At 45.3% G+C, this 26579-nt stretch overlaps 1 protein-coding gene across 1 annotated transcript in view; it reads right to left on the bottom strand.

The window, feature by feature from the left end:
- Positions 1-19013, bottom strand: part of znf800b (zinc finger protein 800b) — a 29574-nt gene extending 10561 nt beyond the window's left edge. Inside the window, exons 1-4 of the mRNA XM_084483281.1 lie at positions 18917-19013; positions 8057-8168; positions 3797-4097; positions 1026-1121 (exon numbers count right to left, since the gene is read on the bottom strand). Of these exons, the coding sequence (XP_084339407.1) occupies positions 1026-1121; positions 3797-4097; positions 8057-8107 (448 nt within the window). The 5' untranslated portion in view covers positions 8108-8168; positions 18917-19013. The remainder of the gene's footprint in view (positions 1-1025; positions 1122-3796; positions 4098-8056; positions 8169-18916) is intronic.
- Between the last annotated feature and the right edge of the window lie 7566 nt (positions 19014-26579).

Here is a 26579-nt window from a genome sequence, read left to right as displayed (position 1 = left end):
TCACAATTTAACAAGCCCTTAAAGACACACGCGTGCACGGGCACACACACACACACACACACACACACACACACACACACACACACACACACACACACACACACACACACACACACACACACACACACACACACACACACACACACACAGTAAAAACCCAAACCATAGTGTTAACATCCATCACTATAATTATACACCTTTCCCTGGTTGTTAATAACGATGAAACAACGCTTAATAACATAAATCGGCGTCGTTTAAGCGTGTAAACCTGCCTGGCGACGGGGGAGCAGGGGAGGTGACGGTAGTCACCATCAGCATCATCGTTATTGTCCGGTTTATTGTTAATATGGCCGCCACCATCATCAGCTCCTGGGAGGCTCGTTTAAGCGACGCTGTGCAGCGAGTCGCTGGCTGTGACTTGCTGCAAGTGGCTGGTGCTGCTCGCGTCCCCACCGCTTACTCACACACACCACATGCAGCCACCGGCGTTTAGTCCCCCGTCTGTCATCCTCAGACAGGATACCATTCTCTGGCTGTGACTCACAGCGCTCAGTACACAGACGACGGACACGCACGCACGCACAGCCATGTTGCACGCACGCACGCACGCACGCACAACCATGTTACACGCACGCATGCACGCACGCACGGAACACACTGGTTAATGAGAGGAAGTCCTCATCACTCCCGTGGAGCATGCTTAACCAGTTGGCAGTGTACTTTCAGTGGCACCCTGTTTCCAGTGGGGTAGCAGTTCACAACACACACTCTTCAGTGTTGCTCCAGTGGTACAGGGTGTAGCAGTTATGAGTAGTACAAAGTGGATGTTTTCTATTCAGCCATACGTTGGGAGACGACATACTGCTGGTTTCACTGCTCGCAGGTAACTGGGAGAGGCAGCTGGCTCAGTGTGTCGCATCGAACACACACACACACACACACACACACACACACACACACACACACACACACACACACACACACACACACACACACACAACACACACACACACACACACACACACCTGATTGGAAGCATTCAATGATCTGCTGGATGCCGGACTTGGACGTCTGCAGGGGCTTCTGCAGCAGAGGAGGGTCTCCGGGCTCGACGCAGTGACCTGGAGAGGAGTGAGGGAGGGAGTCCCAGGGAGACGGAGGGGGTGAGGAAGGGGGAGACAGGAGGATGATTAAAATCACAACACGCATTGGAATATATCAACGGTGGCGTCGGGGCAGCTCATCAGATAATGAGCGGGGGGCACATGGACCACAGGGACCAGGGGTGAGCGCAGGGAGGGGGGCGCATCGCTGCAGGCCCCCCTGGGGAGCACGCAGCCAGGGCTGGGGCCGACTGTGAGTCACCGTCCTCTGTGTTCGTGTGTTTGCTTGTTCCTCTTCCACTTCCTCCCTCTCTCTCTCATTAAAATCATCACACGCGATGCGTGTGCACGCATAGACTGTCTTTATTTCCCCAGAGTTCTGACTGTAAACGTCGTCCCACACCCACTGACCGACCGATGTCACAATAACTGAGCGGTTTACGCTCCTCTTGTGCCCTCTGGTGGTGCGTTTTCCTTAGGTGTCGGGTTGAGGCCAAAGTATACTACTCCGTAATCCGACTCTGTTAATTCGCAGTTCTCTCAGTTCTGATAGTTAAAAAATATTGGATGCACACGTAGAGCTAGAGAGGCTCTCCCTCGACGGGGAGGGCTCTCTGTGTCTACGTACAGCACTTTACGGAGGACTATAGATCCACCTTCAGTGGAACATGTTGAACCTAACTGGGGTTAAGGACTACAAAACAACACTAACTAACCCTAACCCTGACAACAGGGTTAGGTTAGCTGCCGACCGCTAACCTCACTTAAAACAAACCAGATTTAAAATCAACATCAGCTCACATAAGTTAAAATAAATCTGATTTTACTGATTAAACACTTTATTTCGCCGGCTGTTGAACTACCTCCACGGCGCTGCTCGTTTGTCCCGTTGGTGTTTTAAGTGGCTGCCGCGTCCAGGGAGAGAGGGGCGAGCGAGTGGGGGAGTGGGTCGGGCGAGCTGACGGGCCGGCCGGCGGAGGCCCCCGCGCCCTTTAAGGCACGCTCAAACGAGCCAGCACAAAACGATCACACCGACCGACACACACACACACACACACACACACACACACACACACACACACACACACACACACACACACACACACACACACACACAGAGAGAGAGAGGGTGGCGAGAGAGAGAGAGGGTAGAGAGAGAGAGGGTAGAGAGAGAGAGAGAGAGAGAGGGTGGAGAGAGAGAGGGTGGCGAGAGAGAGAGAGAGAGAGAGGGTGGCGAGAGAGAGAGAGAGAGAGAGAGAGAGAGAGAGAGAGAGAGAGAGAGAGAGAGAGAGAGAGAGAGAGAGAGAGAGAGAGAGAGAGAGAGAGAGAGAGAGAGAGAGAGAGAGAGAGAGATGTTTAAGCAGAGGGTGGAGAAACACAAACAGCGATACAGGATGAAAAGGTAAAAGAGAAACAGAGCGAGAAAGAAGGACCGAGTTGTTTGTATTTCTAGTATTTTATATTTCACACACACACACACACACACACACACACACACACACACACACACACACACACACACACACACACACACACACACACACACACACACACACACACACACACACACACAGCGTTGTTCGCGCTCCCGTCCCGCGCTCCACCGCTGCATAATCCCCGGGGCGGGTCAACAACCCGGTGACCTCGCCCCCCGCCGCCCCTCCCCCGGCGGGTCAAAGAGCAGCCAATCAGGAGGCTCCCTCCACACAAACAAGCGCCTCTCGTCTTGGGCTAGCGCTGCGGCTGCACGTAGCATTCAGTCCATGGGGGGGTGTGTGTGTGTGTGTGTGTGTGTGTGTGTGTGTGTGTGTGATAATAAAATTATACACTTTATTATTCTATTTGAAGAAATAAATCGTATTTCTTAAAATAGTATATTTGTGTGTTTGAGAATATGTGTGTGCGTGCATTTGTGGCTATCTGTATGTTCCTGTCTGTGTGTGTGTGTAGGGATAACACTAACCGTGTGTGTGTGTGTGTGTGTGTGTGTGTGTGTGTGTGTGTGTGTGTGTGTGTGTGTGTGTGTGTGTGTGTGTGTGTGTGTGTGTGTGTGTGTGTGTGTGTGTCACGGATATTAAGTGCAACACACGTTGAGCTCCTCCACACTGATAACAAACGGGGTCTCCCTCCGTCTCTCTGATACTTTGTTTGCAGTAGCTCATAACATAGAGGGGTTAGAACCTGCAACCTTTCAATGAGCGTTTTTAGTGTGTTGTTTTGCGTCGACGGAGGCCGAGACTTCGGGGCTGGGTGTGAACGTTGAATGTGTGAATGTTGTGTTTGGTTCCTTTGGGTCATCTTGCCGTAGGGGCTCTGTCTCCAGCAGTGCGTTTTCATCCGACTATCCTTGGAAGTGCACACAACGGCATCACAGTCGGCTATGAAGTCCTCCCGCTGACGGTGGGCACAGTATGTGGTGATCCAAGGAACACACTCACACTAAGGCTAGATTCAACCCTCATATTGTGATCACACATCTTCTTTACTATAACCATCGTTTATACTTGATAACCACCCTTAAAAATGTGGATTGGATCTTTCATGAGATATTTATATTTTCCAAAAACTGTAAAAGATATTACTGAAAATGAGACCCTGAAAATGTTGAGAATGGCGTCCTCCAGACTGAGTGAAACTGATTTCCAACCAGGTGAAATGGAACAAACCACAAGAAGATAATGGAGTAGGGGTACCTGGAGTGTGACTGCAGGGGCTCTGGCTGTCTCCAATCCTCTCCTCTGTCTGGCAGCTCTGGTCTTTGGTGGCGTGGCCGGGGCCATCCTGGGGCTGTAGTGGGGGGATAGGCTTCCAGAGGGCTTTGGTCTGCCCAGAACAGTCGCCCTTCTCTGGGTTCCCCTCCGGACTGCATCCCTGCGCCTGGCTCTCAGGGGAGGCCGCAACCGGAGCCTGGGCCTTGGGCTGCGGCGGGTCCGCGGAGGGAGATCCTCTCTTGGGCTTCTCCTCCTCTAGCTCTGCGTCCATCCGACCCGCAGTCTGACCGCAACAGACAAATGGTAAATCGTTATGAATTTAAAATCAAACCACCATGTGTACGCAGGTTGAGAAAAACATGTTGTAGAAACACGACACACAACAACAGATGAGCGTTGGAAGGAATATGGTATTTTTGTGATCGATAGAAAACAGCTGAAGCCATGCTGAACATAGCATAGTAGTGCGGTGGAGGAAAAGTTCAGTCGGGACTACGATCTATTTGCATGAGATGTGTGGGGACCGACATGTGTGGAAAACGACTCGCAGGCACCCGTAAGTGAGAGGCAAATAGTCGCAGGATGAGATGTAAATAGTCGCAGTGCTTCCCTAGAGTCGAAGAAGCCTACAAGTCATGAGAACACCGACGTGATATATAGCGGTGTGTTCTGCCTGTATACATTATAAACTAAACTATAATAAGTAATGCCTCTCAAATAAATAGGTTTCCCACATTGTACAATATGTAGCACTTAATGCAATCACCTCTGTGTCTCGCACCGCCCCGCGTGCAGAGTCTAGAGTCTCCAAGCGCTTGATTGGTAATTATTAGTTTGTTCCTATAATTACATAATTCAAAAGATAAATGCCATTACTGGCATTATTATTATACCCTAGCTTGTCTTTGAAGGAAGCCTGACTAAACAATGTAGGCCTTTCCTCTTGTAAGCCTCAAATAAAAAACACTTCATCAGTTGTCCGGGGAATAATAAGTACTTAACTTGGTAAAGTTAATTAATCAATTGACTTACAGTTCTGATAGTAACTTGATAAATACATCTCCTGAATGCAAACCGTAGCTCGATATCAAACTGATGTCTGTCACTCTAATGTCTTAGTGAGCCGTGTATTATCGAAACTAAACAAAATGAGCCACTCAAATAAAAGTGATAATAAGAAAATAATTACTACATCGCACTACTCGCAAATAAAATAAATAAAATATTGAAGCACACCATGTGCAAATTAAATAGGGATCCATGCACATGCGACCTGTGTGTCTGTCATGCCTCTAGGCATGTCTACAGAGGGGCCACATTAACCTTGTGACACACACACACATTGCACACACAGAGAGAGGGCATTGTGTGCGCGCGCGCACACACACACACACACACACACACACACACACACACACACACACACACACACACACACACACACACACACACACACACACACACACACACACACACACACACACACACACACACACACACACACAATGTGGTTTTGAATTGGTATAACATGTATGTAACCATTATCACCAAGGCTAAAACATGCAACATGTGCTGATATTGTCTCGCAAATGTTGTTGACACAGCTCTCAATCATCTTAAATATAAGTCACACAATGTAGCCTAATAGGGCTACAGAGTTTAGAACATCAACATTTACATCCTGACCCAGACAGAGCGCTTTACTGTCTTTCCTTTGTTGGGTCACACAAGCAGGCCTACATTGTTTAGAAGGAAATAAGGTACGACAGAAAAATAATGGCACCGATAGCCTTGACCCTTTGTATCTCATCATTCCCCACAGTGCACACTAGGTCCTTGGTATGAGGCGGAATGAGAGAAAAGTCAATACCAGCGATCTATAATGTGAAATAATGTCAGACGTCTTCAGAACACTTCAGTCCTTTATTCCAACAAGCCATTTTGTTTTGCATGCAGAAAGTGTCAAACTAAAATCACTGCAGTTCTCTTCTATTTCAACCTTCATTAACCCTTTTGAAATATAGTTAAACGAAGGAAACGTAACAAATCAACAAGCTATTGAGAACTTGCTTTGCATGCATGGCGATGACTCTCACAAGAGTGCAGTTATTATATTCAGTGTTGGGCCCATACAGTATTTTGTACAGTTTGAGAGACTTATTCGTTAGAGATATATCTAATATATTTAGTAACGGCCTAGTTAATTTAATATATTAATATATACAGACAGAACAGTTGTATTTCACATTGGTGCCATCGTGCCAGATCTCCTTCCCTTCCAGCTCAATTCTATTCACACCAACGGCCATTAATATTCAAATTTAGGATCTTCATTTGAAGGGCCGAACCCACACCAACCTCAATTACCCCGTCAAGAGAGTGTCTGTGGCCATCTACATGTCTGCATGTTATTTTATGTTATAGATGCCTCTCTCCATCACATTCCCTCCCTCTCTCTCCCAATCCTCCCTCCCTCTCACTCTCTCTTTGTGTCACACGTCTTGTTCTCATCCCCCAGTCCTGATGTCCCCTCGTCCTTGACTTTAGTGAATCAATTCACCTTCCTCGCTCAGGCACTATATATATATAGTTCATCACCACCGTGATAATGGCCACTTCGGACAGTAAGTCAAAGTGCACACACACACACACACACGCACACACACACACACACACACACACACAATGTGAAAACAATCAGGCACACCTGGACAGCTTGCTGCCAGGAATACAGGAGGGCATTGCGCACACACACACACACACACACACACACACACACACACACACACACACACACACACACACACACACACACACACACACACACACACACACACACACACACACACACACACACACACAGCATGTGAATGCACACAAACAGACACATGTAAACATCTGTCAAGGGGCAAACACATGGTGTGTGTTTTGTGTTCTGTGCGTCATCAGAAGCCTGTGTTCATGTCAAACGAACGAGGGAGGTGACACACAGTGGACTGACAAGGTTAATGGAGGAAGGGAGTAATGGGTGATGCCTGTACACTGGTCCACCCACACACAACACACCCACACACACACACACACACACACACATCTAAAACGCGAGCGGGAGAGAGCCTGGGTATATAGGACAACAAACATCACAGATCCCGCTATTCTAAGATCAAATGATAAAAAGCCATTTCAGGACCATTTCTGAGATCCTGCCGCTATAACAGTCACAGCCATCGTGGAGGATTGTAGGAAGGGAATATATTGAATACACTTCACTCGCCCGCTCCCCCGGCTAATGAGTCCTGGCCAGACATCACAACGCAGCGCTCTCACTTAGACTCAGCGGTGGGGAGCACTGACCCATCAGTACATCAACGTGATCAGAAACATAAAACAGTCGGAGCACAAAAAGCAAATGCTTTACAGTAAATAAATGGTGGTGCCAACTATTACAAACAACAAAACCATTGACAAACAGAATGATGAAGTCATAACTCTTAATCCCGTGATTAGAACAACATGATGACAACAGCAGGTCTCGGGGGGGGGGGGGGGGGGGGTGAATTATCCTTTAAACATTTAACTGAATGGCCCCCTGGGCCCCTGCTGGCAACATGTACCAAACTACAGAGTTCCTGGTGTAACAGAGGGGCGGGCGGAGGAGAGGGAAGGCAGCACACGTGACCAAGGAGCCGGACGGCAGCGGTCCACAGGCGTTATTATACAGTTATTGTACATCGCGCTGGGTCCAAAATGAACACCTGCCACAGGCGCATCCATTTGACCCTTTGCAGGTAAATCCATTGTGGGCCTGCATATTCAAACCACAGAGTGGCCCGGTACACTATTCCACTCTGGTCGTTATGAAGACACAATTCTCGGGGGTCGGCTTAGCTCAGGAGGTAGAAGTAGAGAGACTTGCAACTGGATGGTTGCTAGTTTGATCCTCCTAGCTGACTGTCGAGGTGTCACTGAGCAAGACAGCTCGCCCTAACTGCTCCCGACGAGCTGGCTGTCGCCTTGCGTGGTTGACTGCGCCGTCGGTGTGTGAACGTGTGCCTGAACCGTTCCAAGTCCCTGCAAGTTAATGTTGGACCCTTGATGTGATTGATGGAGGATGGTGGGGTTAAGGTAGGTGAGCAGATGGATGGATGGATGGATGCATGGATGGTGTGACGGGGGGAGAGAGATGGGACACAGGGAACATCCAGCACAGGGAAACATCCGGGAAGCCAGGGGTGACCGTACCTGTCTGCGCAGACAGAGAGAGCTCTTCCTGCTGTGCTGGGCCTTCACCATGTCGCCGGGGGAGGGAGAGACAGAACCTCCTGCGGTTGTGGCGCGCGCTCACAGCCGTCACCTGCAACAACACCGGGGTCAACAACAACAACAACAACCACCACGACCACGACAGCGGCCAATGGGATCACATCCCTCTGAGGAGATGATGATTCCAGTTAGGGGTGTAAATATCGATGAATCGAATACACAGCCGACGATTCGATGCATCGATTCGTTCGCAAGAGTATTGATTATTAAAAAATAATGTTTTTTTCTCTCTTTTTAAGAGAGAAATTACCATACTAGACCTGCACAATAAGCACTACAGTGTGTACAGAATACTGTTTCTGTATTCTCAATAAAAGGAAAATTATTCATTTTTTTGTTGATTTATTTGATGGATATTATATTAATAGATATAATGTAAAAGATATTGAGTATTGAATCGTATCGAATCGTATCGTGGGAAATTCTGAAGTATCGCAAATAATCGAATCGTTGGCTTAAGAAATCGATATTGTATAGAATCGTCATGAAGGCTCAGATTTACAGCCCTCATTCCGATGCATAAGTTATGGACTGCCGTTTAAAGAGACATAGCTATACCAGGTGTGTTAAAGAGACATAACTATACCAGGTGTGTTAAAGAGACATAGCTATACCAGGTGTGTTAAAGAGACATAACTATACCAGGTGTGTTAAAGAGACATAGCTATACCAGGTGTGTTAAAGAGACATAACTATACCAGGTGTGTTAAAGAGACATAGCTATACCAGGTGTGTTAAAGAGACATAGCTATACCAGATGTGTTAAGGAGACATAGCTATACCAGGTGTTTGCGGAGCAGGAACAACCCCTTTGCCTATAGCTAATGCTAATGCTAGAGCTACGATGCTAATGCACATGTTAGAGTTTTCCCTCATTTGAAAGATCACTTAAACTCGACGGGTTAAAAAGTTATTTTAATATCCTCATCTCCTCCCACTATGCTGTCTTCATTAGTTATTCTGCCACTTTAAATTATTTTTTGAACGGGACTTTATAACCCTTGATACTTGCGTTTTGTTTGACTCTGGTTTGTTATGACTTGAGACTTGAGATGAGTAAAGTGTCTGTAGGTATATTGAAAAGCATATAAATATAAGTTGTTATTGTTGTTTTGACTTGGTGAAGCCTGATTTTAAGGTATAATGTTTAATGAAAATGAAGGCAGAGAAAGGAACAGTCTTCTTTTCTTCCAGTTGCACCAGGAAGAAAAGAAGCGCTGCGACTGGGGCAGTTCTTTGGCAGCAGATGATGTGTTCTGACAGCTAGTCATAATGAACGGGGAAAACCAAGCATCTCGGAAATAGAGATGGATTACACGCAAAGCTTGTTACCCCTAAAACAGCACACAGTGAAAATAAATAAAGTGAGGGGATGACCAAGTAGCTTTCAACCAAATAGGATTAACTTAAGAAGAAAGCAAACATCTGAAACGCCAGCGATCCAGAAAAGTCGATCACTCAAACATTCATTTAAAAAAGAAGAGAAATCCCTCAATTGAGCAAACCACATGGAGAGTCTAACTTCATGTTTGTGCTTATTAGCTTAAGTGCTAGGAACAGCCGGTCCGACCGACAAAGTGAGGCGATTTCATACAAACTAGCTCGTAAACAAGACCAATAGACTGACATTTAAACCCAAAACCCAAACAGCCCATTCCCAGTAACATTATTTAGAAATAAGTAGTAGAATCAAGCAGTGTGTAAAATATGATGTATAAAGAAAAGTGCTGTAGGCCACAACAGCACCCACCCTTTACTATTGCAATCAAAAGAAATGCAAAACAAATTCAAAATTCAAAATGCCATTATACACAGATGGCTCCGTTTCACTCCGCCAGATACAGGACTCTGACGGCCCTGAGTGAAAGGTGATGCTGCCCAGTGCCGCCACCAGGTGGCGCCACTGCGGTCACTCGGCTGCATCACCTGCAGCTACAGCATGCGGTGGCTTGGAGGAGAGCATTAGAATCTCTGCGGGGTGCCAGGGTCTACCATTTCCCTGCAGCGGTGACTACAAAACAACTAATCGGGGAAGCAATCTCATGCTTAACAAATCACACAGGGTGTAGAGAACCCATGCATTTTAAAGTGGGGAGGTAGCCCACTTACCCGCGAGTTCAACTGACACACGGGGGAATTAGATTCCCGGTCTTTGGCTGTAAATTCTACTTTTTAAAGGTTTGTTTTAAACCGTGTACAAAGTACAAAGTGCCCAAGCATGGATTAATGTCCCAATGTGTGGTCAAGGTCAATACTACTACTGCTTACACTGATTAATGTATAAACTAGCATCTGTTAATCTGTTAATAAAGCAGTATAATGTATATAATATGCAACCTAAGTATGCAAACCTTAGTGTGATTGTGCACGACTGTAAACTATGTGACTACGCCATACACCTTTTTTGAGAGTCTACATATTGAAGTAGGGAGATGTTTACGATGTTGCCTGGCCTCAGGTGACTCGGACGGATACCTCCAGATTTAAATATAGGCCTAATGATATTCCCCTTAGCCTTCTTTTCATCCATCATTTAGAGTAGACGTGAAGTGGCAGGGTTCGGCCAGCAGGGGGAGACAAAATCAGGCAATATAAAGTTAGGCCAGTGGTTCTTTTTCAAGGGGTTGTAGTCTGAATATATAATCACTAGGTAATAACACTAACTGCAAGTTTACGAGCAGCAGTTTACTAGTACTAATAAGCAGATACATAACTGCAATAATAATGAGTGCATTCTTGTGGGGGGTTGACTTGACTGGTTGATGTAGGTAGGTCAAACAGAGGACAGGAGGTCCTAATGTACCCTTAATGTTAATTATTAAATACGCATTAATAATAATGACAGCTCTACGGCATGAATCAGAGTTAATAATGCCATGTTTGGTCATCATCAAGGAGAAAGCTAAATAAAGGTAGAAACTAAATCGACTTTCAAAATGTGTTATTTATCTCTGTATCTGCCAATTTGTTATTTATTATTTATTATTCCAGCAGTGCACATGGACAATTGGAAAGGGAATACTGCACACAGCAATCTCGTCAAGCTAGCATCAATGTTGATTGTTCTAATCAAAGATGGTCTTATAAGATCAGAGACACATGGGATCACAGCACTATGATAAACCAGCATTGGACCAGCTATTCATTCTGTGTAGCTCATCTTGTGAGACCTAGCATTAAACCCAGCCGGCCTTGGTGTTGGACTCCCACAAAAATGTAACACACTGCTGATGGTCTTGTGAGACACCGTGGATAAAAGCATCTGCCAAACGGCTTGTGTTCATGGATTATCTTTGAAGATAAGATGCAGTCAAGTTAACTTAAGAAGTTAAGATGACATTTAAGCTAGCCGAGCTCAAAGTGTCAAAGTCACCAGGAGGCCCACCACCACCCACCAAACACACACACAAACCTATAGTTTGTCATCTCTAGGACCAGTCCTATATAAAAGGTGTCATTTATAAATATAAAGACCCACTGGAGCAACACATCGAAGACAAACACCCAAAAAGTCAATCATAGCCCCGGTGGTCGGCGGCTGTGCACTTCCATGGCAACCGACCGGACAGGAGTGGTGGTGGTCTGTTGTAGTATTTTAACAAGGCGAGGTTTTCTCAGATCAGGTTGTTGTGGTGATGGAGGGAGGAATGGCTAAACTTCTGAACAAGGGGCCTCGTTTAAGATTTAAATGAAAAACAAATGAAATAACATAACTGAAATCCCCTTTTGAGCATCTTCGAATTATCTGGTGTACGATCTTTGATTTCCAATTCAGCGATCATCTTATCTACAGCCTGTTGTGCGCGATCACACACACACACACACACACACACACACACACACACACACACACACACACACACACACACACACACACACACACACACACACACACACACACACACACACACACACACACACACACACACACACATTCAATCCATGACTGGACATCATGGAGCAACAGCAGCGCTCTCGTTTAAGAACATTTAAAATGTTCAACTGTTAAAGAGACGACGCCATCTCGACTGCATCCTTGCAGAGCGGACCCCTCAATACTTGTGCATATTCAACAACTCACCATGGACATTAGAAACATAAGCACAGGTGTTGGGACTCCTTAAGACCACGTAGCTGGATAGTGGACCAATACTATTTGTTTGTTTCCAGGCCATTGTAATAGGGAAACACCTACTAGCAAAGCAGAACCTAACGGTCTTTGAACATAAGCCTCTTTCCAGAGACTACGCTCTGCAAGTGTTGATGGACAATAACATCTTCCACTAACATCTGATGTATGCGCTGTTACACACCAGTTGGCCTGCCTCTCCTCCTCTTGCTAGAAGGCCCAGAACGCCTCCTATGGGATGCCAACTCCATCCCCGCAAGGACACCCCCATGGCCCTGCCAACTCGGGCCCACCATTGTTATTAAGTATTGGCTGATTTGCATGTGTTGTGTACTACAAGTGTGTTCATTAGCACAATCCAATCTCCCCTGAGAGACGTCTGAAAGTGTGTGCGGATAAATATGTGCCAGAAATATCAATCACCTTTCCTAAAATATCCATCGTGTTTCATGAATGGTAGGTATGGACGACTGTAATTCATCAATCATCTTCAATGGTTTATGGACCAAGGGGTAAAGTAGAAATATCTATCATGTTTAACAGAGCTGGATCACAGTTGGCTCCAAGGCGACGCATCCTAGACTAGCATCACTTCGCTCCGGTTCAGCTCTAACCGAGCTCAACCCTCGACCTCGCCATTAGGATCATCAGTGAGTGGAGGAGGAATGAATCGATGGATTTATAATTGGAGTCAACATTGATGATGTTTCTCGTGTCACTCTTGCCTCTCTGACATAATCGAGTTTGACAGCACATCTGTGAGTTATACTGGGGGGGGGGGGGGGGGGGGGATATGTGTCCAAGCTTGCTAGACTGACTTAGGAGTTAATGCTATAGTGCACAGTTCTACGTTAGGGGAAGGCGGGTCCCTGTTATCATGCATTTATTTACTACGGGCTAATTTCAAATAATCACATGGGGGAGTATGGGAAACATTTATGCTTCACCACGCCATCATCCGTGACTCATTCTCCAGACGTCACAGTTCCTCAATGTTTGACATAGCTGCCATACAGTATGGGATTATTGCTCAATTTTACTTTTCAGTTGCATTAACTATTAAGTCATGGTGCAGACAGCATTCATCCAAAGTGACAAGCAGACATTTTAAATTTAGAGAGCATTCAAGTTAAGAGAGGGGTTTGGAGCCTTGCTCAAGGGCGCCATGGAGTATAGTCTGTGAACTTTGGACATTGAATCCGGGACTTTTCCTGTCCCCTGTTCACTTCGCCGTCGGCCCCCCATGAATTAAACTGTGACTACCACAGGCTCTGAAAGCGTCTCTGTGCACAACCAAAGGATGGAAGCTCCTTTCCTAATCTTAAAGCCTTCGTTACACATGTGCTCAGGTTAGCTTCCTTTTTAAAACACACCCAAGGGTGCAACCGACAAACCCTGTCTGCAAAGAAGAAGATTTCCCTCCCCCCCCCCCATCAATGCATGAACATAAACACAATTCCCTTTAACTATTGTGTTAACTTTTAGCCCATTCAGCCCAACGCGGTGTCCTCCTGACCGTCATCTAACAGATGATTGGCTGTAGTAAGTTTAGGAGTTCTCCTTGCATTGTTCCACAGCAGCACTCATCACATCTCACCATGTGACTCTAAACACAAGCCTGCATCACGACCACAGAAACGCCCCGTGGTCGTCCCAAACCACACCAGACCACAAGAACATGCTTCTCCCCAGCTAAATATTTTCAGATACCGTCTTGGGGTACTGTCTTGTTTATGATAGTTATTAACTATAATATCCAGATGTCATTTTGCCTTATAGCATCTGAGCCGACAGATATGAGGAGAGACGTGGTCCCGAAGGCACACAGGTTCACACAGCAAACACAAAACCTGAGAAGAAGGAAAACCACAGAACAACCACACAAGTCTACAAAACGTCTCAGGATCTCGGGATCCTCCCCAGATTTCATCTGGGAACCATCGTCCTCCGTATGGAATCGCAGCACTCGTTTATACTTATTATGAAGACGGCGGTGGTTTATAAGCCTCTCTTTCGCCTATAAAAGACCCACCTGTTCCTGCATGACTTGCAGTCCAATCCTCTGGGCCTGGGGCTTGCTTAAGAAGCTGCCCGGTCAGGGAATACGCCGAGGGTACGACCATAACGATGCCTCCAAGCTGGAGCACAGAGGTGGAGGTGGAGATAGCTTACGCTAATCACAACAGCGTGTGTGTGTGTGTGTGTGTGTGTGCAGAACACAGTGTTCCCCAGTGATGATCAATGGAAGGGTAGAACTGTGTTGGGGGGGGGGGGGGGGGGCAGTACATTGTTTCAATAAAGCAAAAAAAATAACAACCATCTGAGATGTTTGACGGGCAATTTCCAGGACACAGAGAGAAGCTAGGCTGCTGTGGCTTAACCCAGATAAACCCTGGATTGTCGCCAGTACACTGACATGCTACTGCTGTAATTGAGGCTACCCTGCATGCAGGTGAACTATCTGGACAGATAAAGCCTGACAAAAAAAACACTACTACTACTAAGTACTGTTTAATCAAGACTTTTTTTTTTGTCGTTAATTGCGGTTAATTAAAAACACGTCAGCGTTGTTAACGAGCAGGTGGGTGTCGTGGCTGACCCCTCAGAGTGGACCGCAGACATGCGGGATCGAATCCGGTAGCTTTCGGTTTGGAATCAATCACGCTGACCGTTTTACTGTCCAGGTGAGTGCAACAAAAATAACTAAAATTAAATTAAAAAAATAACACAGAGACCAGAAGACCGAACAACTCCCACTAGAGAGAGAGAGGAGGGAGAGAGAGAGAGGGAGAGAGAGAGGAGGGAAAGGGAGAGGGAGAAAGACTCCCTCTCCAGTGACCAGACGTGTCGGAGGGAGATGATGAAGAGACGGATAAATGATGAATGACCGCGCTCGACCACAGCGCTCTGTAAGTGGTCTCAGCGCCTTCACCACGCCGGCAGGGGCAAAACCTGCCGGCCCTGAGATGCTCCAATACGGGCACCTTTCTTGGACTCAAGAGGACCCTCGTCGTTCCAGTCTGTTCCCCCACCGTTCCCATCACAAAGGCTGGTCTGTTGTGCCGCCCCGGACGGACCCCTCGCCCGGCTTCCCCCGGGCGGTGCGGAGCAGCGGCGCGCGGCCCGGACACCAGAGGCTGACCGGCACTGTGCGAGTCAAGGCTTTGGTTTGTGGTTTAAAAATGTCTGAATCGTCGTTATCGAAGGTCGTCGTGATGGGAAAAACGGTAGGGAGTATTGACAGGATGGCGACGGGAAGGTTTTGCCATCTGTCCTAATAAAGAGAGGCTTAACTCAGATCTTTATAAGCCTGATTCTTGCAGAACCAAAATAACAAATACACACACACACAAGCTTGATCTATCGCAGCTATAACGCTGCCAGTGAGCCCATGTGTGTACATAACACATGGGCCTTACAACTGCTACTATTTGAACCTTATAGGGCATAATCCCCTGATATTTACGCTCCTTATGGTCTAGTTTGTGGTTCCAACTGATGGCCTGGTAATGGGTCGGAATAGCCCACTACGGTACTATATCACAAATCCTAGAGTTGTGTTGTGGGTGACAACTTCTCAAGGGGCCTCAAATACATCAGGTCAACTCAAGTTATTGACTGAATACTCCTGCACCACACCAGACACAAAACAATCTTATTTATACCTTGTATTGTTCTCTCTGTTGCTCATTGGATGTGGATGTGAGCCAAGAGTCAGGAGAAGGCTTAGCCAAAGTTAGCAAATCGTCAATTTTAGTAAACACAGACTTAGCGAGATAACAAGTCTCAGGTGTCCTGAGACATCTGAAACTCTGGTGCACCACCTAGTTACAGTGAATGGCTTCAGTTACTTTACTACTTTACTTTACGCTATGTGTAGCCTGAGGTTCAACTATGTGCAGGAGAGGTTTCAGTTCAAACACACACACCATGTCCATGACTTGTTTTTTTACATACAAAACATTCCAGTAAAATCCCACTGTATACTTACAGTATGTTTTAGCGTCATGTTAAAGACACTTACCGAATCAAACTTTATTTATATAGTGCCTTTCGTGCAAAATTGCAATACAGGGTGCTTAACAGTACAATGAAAATATACAAAAATAAATAAACTGGATTACGAGAATGCTGAACCCAATAGGTATGTTTTAAGGTTTATTTTAAAGGTGTTCACATATTGTGATGTCCTCAGCTCCACCTTATATGTTAAGCTTGATTAAAAACAACATGAATAAAAACTGCAAGTTTTACACCACATTATAAATACAAAGCAAGGGTCAGAGTGCATCCACAAGTAACAGGGCCAGGGACACAAACGTGATATCAATACATTACCACACATTCCCACCCACACTATCCACACACACAACGTGTCTACACACAACTTGGAAGAGTAGCGGGGAGCAGGGGACCCATGCGCAGTGCCCAAAAGGCGCAGCAGCAGAGCAGCACCCAGATGATAATACGCCCAGTTATATTTTAAACCAGACACGCGTGGCACACTGTGGCCAGCGAAAACGCATGTGGGAACCGCGAATTACGCTCCACGTTTGACCGCCCAGAGCACCGTTCACGCAGGGTGTACCGTCCTATCCACATCGCGTCGGTGCGTTCGTCCCGCATGACCGAAATACATCACGGAGCCATCTGTCAACCAATATTAGCCCCCATGCACGCACTAGCACCACCGAGAAAGGACCACAGGGCGAGTAGAGATCGCTGATCCATCAAATATCTAGGCGATCCACTTATCCAGCCACGAACGATGTGCATCTGCACGGTGCATCCACAACATTTATGATCCCAGGGAAGGATTGAGCGATCCCTCTCGTAAAACCCCGACATGATCGCTACACCGTTTGGACATCGCAGAGCGCACGGCGAACAACGCTGTCCCCCTCCGAGCAGCCGGGTATCCGTCGGTTCCTAGTCGTCAGCGGGGTGTAGCGTTAGCACGGACCACCTCCACCACCACAGCCCTTACTTTGCAACTCCATCGCCCCCCACCCCCCCCATGGGCGTGCAGCGCGGGCCGCAGGCGGTGACGCAAACGGCACTGTTTGATTATCGAATGACAGCCTTCTAATTCGCGACTAGTCCCGATTCCGAGACGCGAACACCAGAATGTGCGCTTAGATCGCGGCAGGGCAGCGAGACAGATGGGGCGGACGCGGCAGTTCGATCCCGGATCGGCGAGGCTCTCGGTTGCATAAGTGTTGGACGGGAACTTGATCAAACGGTGCGAAAAGGAGTCATCCCGTGCACAGTGCATACGCATCCGGGTGGTTTCGACGTGGTGGTGGTGTTGGGAGTGGGGGGGGGGGGATATCGCGACGTGCCGGGGCCTCAAATCGAGTTTTTGGTTCGAGGAGGAACTACGCAGGACATATGGGAAGCCCGAGTGGCCTCCTCGCTCTGTCTAGTGGTGGTGGTGGTGGTGGTGGAGGAGGCTAGTGCAGCCTGGCTACGTCCTGCTAGGACGCATGCACGCAGATGACGGTGAAAGACAGCAGGGGCAGCCGGAGTGGAACTTGGGACTGCATGCATCCACTCACAGGCAGGCCGGGGGATGAAAAGGACCCCGCGTGAATAGTATTGTGTTGAGCCTTTCTGTTGCACCTTAGAGTCCCCAACTATTTACAAAAGGGTTCGCCTTTTGCACACAAAAAAAACACACAACCTATCGCGACGGAGTGAGCAGCTGCCTGCCACCACCAGGCTCGGCGCAAAGCAGTAGCGATGTGCAAGCCCTGGTCGTCCGTAGTTTGGTGCTAACTACGCTGTTTCGCACCGACACATTGTTTTATTCGGGCTGCCCTGCTTTGGCCAACGAGGCGGCCACGGCGCAGGGGCTGGTACCGTTCGTTCGTGCTCATGGCACGATTCGCATCGCCCCCATTAATCCATCATCCTTCCCCCCCACGAAAATCTCCCATTTGCACGGCGATGTTGTTGTCAGTCTAAAGGGCGATTGTTTAGACGATTAAAAGGAGCTTAACTTGATTAAAAAGAACAAACTGGGTACGAAATGCACCTTTCAAACCCCCGCACACGGGAGGCCCCCTTCGTAAGGGTAGCAGCATGGCGTGGGGAGTGCGGCGTAAAAACGAGATAACCCGAATTAAACACACACAAAGACAGCACGCGACACTGCCACGACCACGTCCACCGCCTTCCCCGCCACACTACCGAATCTATAGGAAATATACGGACCGTTCACGACCTTTCCGGAACGGTATAAGCGGATCCGTAAGGCGCTGCGCTTTGCGGCGGTGTGGCACCTTTTCCAAAACGAAGCCGCTTGGCGCACAGGACTCTGGCGACTCCTTCCATTTTTGCGCGTCCACCTATCGACCAAAAATGTCGACCCGGATACTATTTGAACTGTTTGGCATTAACGAACACATTTCGTTGTAGCCCCCCGTCGCGAAACCCGCCGAGGGGAGCCGCTACGAGCCGCTGAAAGCGTCGCTCTCTCCCTCCTGGCCCGGGCAGAACAAGAGGGCGATGACGCCATTTTCTGCACAAAACAACCGCGTTCGGTCCGGGAAGACGGCGGCGCCAGCGGGTTTAAACATCCACCAGGCACTCGTATCGCTCGAATGAAGAGCCAATATGGAGCAAATGCTCTCCAGAATAGTTCTTACCTGGGTATTTGCCGGTTCCGCGGGCGGGAAGGGCCGTTTCGAGGGGTGGTTTTGGGACTGCGTTAGCCGTGTGTGTGCCACCTTCTCGGGGTCCGCGTCCGTCTCTGGCTGTGGCCGAGCTGCTGGAGCTCGCGCGATGGCTCTTCACAAGTTCCTCTGAGCAGCTGCCCCCTTTTTTTGTGTCGCTCAATGGACCCCCCAAAACAAAAAAATATCGCTTTTTGCGGGGAAAGTGAAGCGAACACCTCTTAGTCGGGAAATGGCGTCTTTGCATTTGTGATTGTCTGGGGTGAAAAAAGGGAAATGTTTGACCGGGACAAACTAAGTGGTGAGGAGTTTGACTGAATGGGCTCCCCGGTTTGTGGATCACCAGTGCGCAAGGGGCTTCCCAGTGTCACCCCGAAACCAACGTTTTAGTGTTTGGAAGTAAATGCGCAATGTTTGGATTGTGTATGGAGTATGGATTGTTTTTAAAATAAGGATTGGTGACGAGCAACGCCAAATAAATTAAGTGTTGCCATGGCTACTCGTTGATTGATCTCCTCCATGGATTATCCAATTAATCAGTTTAAATGCGTGAATGAGTGGCATGTGCCTGGGTTATTTGTATGCACTTCTATTGATTTGGGAACATAACAGTCCAGCGAACATAATAGTCAGTGTTACGCCAGGCGGTTCATAATCGAAAGCCTGCGTTTTATAGCCAAATCTAACCACATTTTCTTGTGTAGCCTATATAAATTCCCTGTTTACGATTAGTAAAGGATTATGCTTCGTGCACTGCAAACGTTTGCAAACAACTTTTAATATAACTAACTAGCCCACTAACTACCTCAACTTACTAGTGCTACTAATTAAATATATTGAAACGTGCTTCTGAAAGTTAATCACATACATGCCAAACGTATTTGGATTGAACCAAAAAAAACACACAACCGCAAATAAATGAATAAATGTATCCATAATAAAAATATACTGAAACGGCTCTCGGTTCTGCCTGCTTCTGCAAGCTCAGTTAGGGACGCATAGTTTTGATCAAACACCCAAATAAATAAAAAATAAAAAGGGTTTACACCTCAATTCACCTCGAGTATATCACACTACACAGCCTATTGTGCGACCTGTTGGAAAGCACCTCCATCGCCTGCCAGCCACAGCGTGTTAGCAGAGCCGCGAGACGGAGGCTTCCGCTGACTAATCACTGGTGGCGGCGGCGGCAGCGCGAGTTTACTCTCTGCTACTCCTCGCGCGCAGGTGCAGCCACAACTTCGTTGCTATGGCGCTACTGTGCGCGAGAGTGCCACTTCTGCTTAGCGGGCCCCGGTGACGCGCACACGGACACGGGCTCCGCCGGTTCAATAAAAAAAAAGAAAACACGACGTTGGCGCAACGGGCGCGAAATTTGTTGTCACCAATTCGTGTTCCCGATTTCGCGTTCACTGAATAGTGAGGGGTGGAATAATATTTATATGACATACATATTTTATATGATAACCTAGAAAGGCTACACATTAAAGTATGCTGGGACCAAACTATAGAGTAATATAACGGTGAATGTTAAGGGCAGTTGTTAGGATGGCTTTAGGCGGATCTGCAGTCTGTTCTATTGGTTTTAGTGGCCATGTCTCCCGCTTAATTGGCGGATTAACTTTTTAAATTCACAAGTTGTAGGGTACTATCGCAGTTTTTCAACTGATACCACCATCAATGCCATTGACAAAAGTTGTAAAACCCTACAACGTTTAAACTATACTTTTGTAACAACTGCGCTGGTGTTTGAGTTGTCTGGGGTTTGACGGACTACTTTCTCAGTTTTCTTCTGACCATCTCATCGTGTTACATGGCGGCTTCAGCTCCGTTCACCTGGTGGTTCATCTGCCCTCTCCTCTCCCAGGCTCTCCTTCAACACAAGGACACGGCTCCTCCCCGATAAAAGCATACCGACACGTTTTTATAACAACAATAAACGAACACTCATAATAAAATATACTATAGTATAATAATACAATACTAGTACCATCGTTTCCCATACCGTCCACTAGACTAGAGGGGGTGTCTCGAGGGACCGTTGGGATAACGGGAAGCAGGAGGGTGTAACTGTTAGCTAGCTAGCTAGGCCCTTAGTTTCCTAAAGGTATATTGTATTATATTATATATTGTGTTACACTATTTCCCCCCGAACGTGTAGCGTACATAATGTGATACCATTTTGACGGCATTGCTTTGCTCTGGTTAGCCAAGTGAACTTTCAAAACAAGTGACTGAGGGAAACGTGGCTAATCTTCGGGACATTATAGTTTATAGAGTTGTTACAATTCAATTTCTGGAGTGGACGTTTGCCAACTGATGGGCATACGGCAATTATTTCGAATAAATATATGTATATAGTAACAAAATCTAAATATTTATATAGCAAATGAAGTAACGGAATTGGGTGGTTGTTTGTTTGTTTTTGGACTGGGGAGGACATCGATCAGGGCCAAAACGACTGACCTGGGCCTTCACAATCCCATTGAAACGACTGACTGACCACCCCTTCACAATCCCATTGATGGTGCTATACATATAAGGCAACAAAAATAAGTATTAAAGAAGGCAATTTCTCAAAATCTAAATGTGTGTGTGTGTGTGTCTGTGTGTGTGTGTGTGTGTGTGTGTGTGTGTGTGTGTGTGTGTGTGTGTGTGTGTGTGTGTGTGTGGATTTCCCTTAAAACGAATGTAAATTCTCCAACTCTTAACATAGTCACATATCATCACATATCATTCACAGGAAACCAACACAACTGTGGATATAAAGATATAGGGTGTGTTTTTATATCAAACAAAAAATATAGGCTATGTGTTTTGAAACTGGTCCCATAAAAAGTTGTATAGCCCAATAATCCAGCCCTTTCTCTTGGGCCTACGAGAGTGCTTGACAATAGGTGCCCACTGCTTTTGCCTTTACACAATTAACTAAAGCACCGGCATTACACCATTATCATAAGAATGCTGTTGGCAATGGGGCTGGAACTCTGCATTCATCGACGTAGCAGCATTGAACTGTGAGCTGTTATCTTTTCAATAACATTCAAAATGCATTCATCACACTAGCCAGTGATATGTTTGGATGGTTTTATGTAGAAACTATTGAATTTAAGTAATTCATAAGCTATACATTTCTTTGAGTAACAGTTAACTTATAGTCCTCTATATGTTTGTATTGTATTATCACACAGTGTGAACCCTTTAAAGCTATTAATGGTCTCACTGAGCCATAATGTTTAATGGTTTTAAAAAAGATATGGTTTGTTATTAAAGGCTTAATTTGACTTTGGTTCCACTTTTAGATTGGACCATTTTGTACCAGAATTTTAAAGTAAATCAACGTGACTTTTCTTGTCCTAAAAGTTAGAAGGTAGGGGTTTGCCATCATGCCCAAAGATGCCAACAGTTAGACTGTGGACACAGGTTTGAACCTGGCACATTTTGGCTGGGAATCAAACCACATTACTTGACTATCCATGATCGTTTTCACCGCTCTCTGCTGTGTGACCCTGGGGTCAAGATAGCGGTATGCAGATCACCTCATCTCATATCTCTTTGTCTTCAAAATGTAGGTGTATTGGAAAGTGTGTGCTAACAGTTTTTAAAGATTAATTTCAGACCTGATTCAAACTGTTTTGACTTCACTAGGCTCTCAGAATAATCTTAGATAACATATGGGACTGCAGAGGAAATTTAGCTTTCTAGCTTATTCTGGGACAGTTTCTAACTGTCTGTTGTCTCGGCTAAATAAATGAATAAATCAGTGATTCTCAATTTATGAGTTTAAACCGTTATATTAGGAACAAGGCTGTGAATTTACTAATGATCCATGTCAATTCATGTTTTAATGGCTTACATTTTCATTGAGTTTAACCCCAATTGTTGCAGTGATTTGTTTGCTAAATGTGTTTTAACTGTACATGAAGGAATGGTGGATAACTGCATTTTGGTAAGTACATTTATCATATTTGGGTTGTTACTCAATAGACTAGTGACTCATGTGGGTCCAGAGGCTGCATCAGTACACAATCACTGATCAAAATCATATTCCTGGTGTAAACATTATTTAATGCTTTAGCTTGTTTCATTATCCATTTGCATCTTGTGATTTGTTCAAATAAACTTTACAGAGTTCAAAAACAAAACTGTATTGTAAGATTGTTAAACATTATTGCCAGGCAGCCTTTGATGAATTTCACGTCAATGTTATTTGTATAGCCCTTAATAACAGATACAGTCTCAAAGGGCTTTACAGGCCCACATTATATAATGTGGGCCCCCCCCCCCCCCCCTCAACCCTCACCCCCTTACCCTAAGCTCTGAAAAGGGCAAGGGAAAAACTCACCCAAAACCCAGAGGGAAGAAACCAATAAACACAGAAGAAGGATCCCTCCTAAACCAAGGCTGGGTTAGGAGTGAGGTGCCGACTAGGAAGGCAAGGCTTTGGCCATCACAGAACCATGTCATGGATGAGGGAATACTTCCATTTACTCTACATTAGCTTATCAATAACATAACAATCTGACTCACCTTTAAAATGTAACATTTCAGAGTAATTTGTTTGTTTTTGGTGACTTTTCTATGGTCAAAGTAGATGACGTTAAAAAGCCTAAAAATATCCTTGATGTACCTTTTGAAGAAATATGTGCTAAGTCAGTGTTTTTTCTTTTACTCTGAGAATTACCAAGTTATAAGAAATACACATTTTCAACCTCATATTCCATCAGGATTTCAATAAACGGCTTCTCAAGAGGACTTCCGCTGACTCATCCACCAATTGGAGTCGTAGTTATTGCTGAGTCAGGTTCCGGAACAAGGTGTACCTGGTAGACCCAGAATGACACACACACACGGGCACGAAAAGTAGATTGGAATAAAAATAAAAATAAAATTCAAACAATAATACACTGTGTCCATCACCCCGCTTGGAATATAAAATAAGAGAAGAATATACAGTAAAAATGAATACCGATGAATGCCAAATGCCAAAATGAGCGCTTCTTTGAGAGGAAAGCCTGGAATAAGGGGCTACCCAATGAATATATTAATATATTAGTGTCTTTGTTGACTGTATGGATCTGTAATACCTCCTGATTTAATTATTTCACTTCTTTTCACAAATTACATTACATTATAACAGATTTAGAATTAAAACATTTACCTACACATCTCTCCATACAACCTTCTTGCATGTTGTGGGGTATGTGTTAATGGTCACTAGGTTTCCAGGAAGGCAATTTCATGTATCACGGTTAAAAAGATTAGATTAACCGCAGGTTTTTGCATTTTATTATAATTACCAAAAATAAATAAATAAATATATTATTGTATTATATAATATAATATTATATTATATTATATTCTAAAAGCATAATTGTTGCTGACACTAATCATAGTTGTGGGTTGTGGTCACATTTCTATCATGGTGTGTTTTGTAGAGAAACATGTTAAAATGCTAACACGTTTTCTTGCTCACCTGAATGAAAAGCACCTGGCACTACCACTGCATCACCACAAACCACTGAAGGAATGCCACATGCATTACTCACTCATTCAGCCATTATATCCAAAGTGACTTCCGGTGAATTCAGATACGCTACACGTCATTCAGGAGGCTTGGCTGGCCATTTTGTTTGTGCATTTAACAAGCGTAGGTAGTGTGTTAACCTTTACCGTGGTGACAGGGTGTTCTTGTCTATTTTGCTCACACAAAAATAACAGTGAAAAATGACAACACATTACACCAGGATGTGTAGCCAGGACGTGTAAGAATGAGGTGTAGGTAGGACGTGTAAGAAGGATGCATGGATAGGATGTGTAAGAAAAAACAATTCCAGTGCTGGAGCCAACTGTATGTCCTGTGACGAGTGAAAAACCCTGGCTCAATGCTTATGGAGGAACTGTGTGACTAAAGCATTTACGGAGAAGGTATTTAGCAAGCACTTTCAAGTTAATTGAGAAGGAGATGCAATGGTTAATGAGCAGATGTAATGGTAGCGTTTCTCCATCCATTGGATAGTATATACCATGTAAACCTGTGCTTCACGTTGATAAGTGCCTCGGATTTGCAGTCAACAAATCCCATCACTCGCAATGACAGCCTAATCCTACCTGCTCCTTAATAGCATAGTCCTACCTGAATTAACTAACGGATTTGGCTTGAAGCGCCAATAAATAATAAATAGTGATATCAATATTAAAAGTATTACCACAAGGTTAAACTATGTCATGTTTGTTTTTGCATTTGAGAAGGTCTGGATTACTTTACATTACATTACATTACTTAATAAAAACTTAATAAAAACCTCCGGGCCCACAACATCTCAATCCAAAAGGAGAATAATATAATAAAATAATAGAATTAAATAAAAGCTCTTTAAATTATAATCGACTCAGGTGAGAGAGGAGAGGGTCGCAGCCATTGAATAAGAATGTGTTGGAAAATGGCCCACAGGAGTCTGTGTGTGTCACAAAGAAGAAAAAACACAAATACAGTCATCTTCCTCCTCCTGCCCTCATTCGTGAAGCCATCTCCGCTCTCCCTCTATCCCCCTACACTGCCTCTCTCTCTCTGGGTTGAGTCAAGGGCGAGTGAAACGCAGCGCAGAGTGATCTCCGTTTACAGTCCATCACCTTCCTCTTTCTCAGCCTGAGCTGGGGTAATTGATTTGAAATGACATTTTGCTCCTTTCATCACCTGCTTACATTTCGTGGGCCAATATAGCAGTGGGTGAATACAACAGCCTGTTTCTCCAATTGAAATAGGTTCCTGTCTTAATGAGTCAAAGCAGAGGGTAAGAAATGGAAACACAGCAGAATACCCACAATACTGACACAAATCTAAAAAGTATGTCAAAGACCCACCATTAAACAATCGTAACACATGAGGGAGCCCTGAACGCTCTTAGCTGATTATGTGCAGTACTCGTTAATTCCCCCAGGGGGAGTTCTCTCTCTCTCTCGGTCTTCACTGGCGACCTTCACAATGGGAGGTCAGCTCTGTAGCCGGAGGAAGATGAAGAGAATCATTGGCTTTCTCAAAGGACGTTTTAAAAGAGCCAGGATGCCTCCAAATGGAGAGATTTGGGGGGGGGGAGGGGGGTCTTGATTAAAAAAGCGAGCCATAAACAGATAAACACAAGGTTATTTTGGAGAATAATGTGAGAAAAGACGTATAAATGATTCAACAATGTACTCATTATTTTACCTAAAGCCAATTATGCTTTCTATAGTCAAGTATCAGGCAAAATTTATATTGATCATAATGGGTCTTATTTTAATCTAGCTCATGCCAGGCCAAAGCAGGCCAAAACTGTCTTCATTGGAAGGCTTATGTATTGTTGTTGTGTATTAATGTATTGTTATCTTCTGCCTCTAAATATAGTGGCATATGCTAGTGTGTTAAAGTGTGGAAGAGCTACTGAATATCACATACATAGCCTTATAAAAAATAACGTCCAAGTCAATAACAATGACCTACTGCGCTGGATCAGACATGCTCTTTAAATGTGATACACAATACGGTGAACAAGATAGAAAACATGTTTAAAGTGCTGAGTTGTAAAGGGACTGCAGAAATGAGCAGAGGAGAGCGAGAATTTGATATTTTCCAAACCAATCACGGAAGAGATGCCCT

Source organism: Micromesistius poutassou, assembly GCF_964030765.1.
Source record: "Micromesistius poutassou genome assembly, chromosome: 18".
Lineage (NCBI taxonomy): Eukaryota > Metazoa > Chordata > Actinopteri > Gadiformes > Gadidae > Micromesistius > Micromesistius poutassou.
Note: the sequence above shows the minus strand (reverse complement) of the source record. Positions and strands in the feature narration are given on the sequence as shown.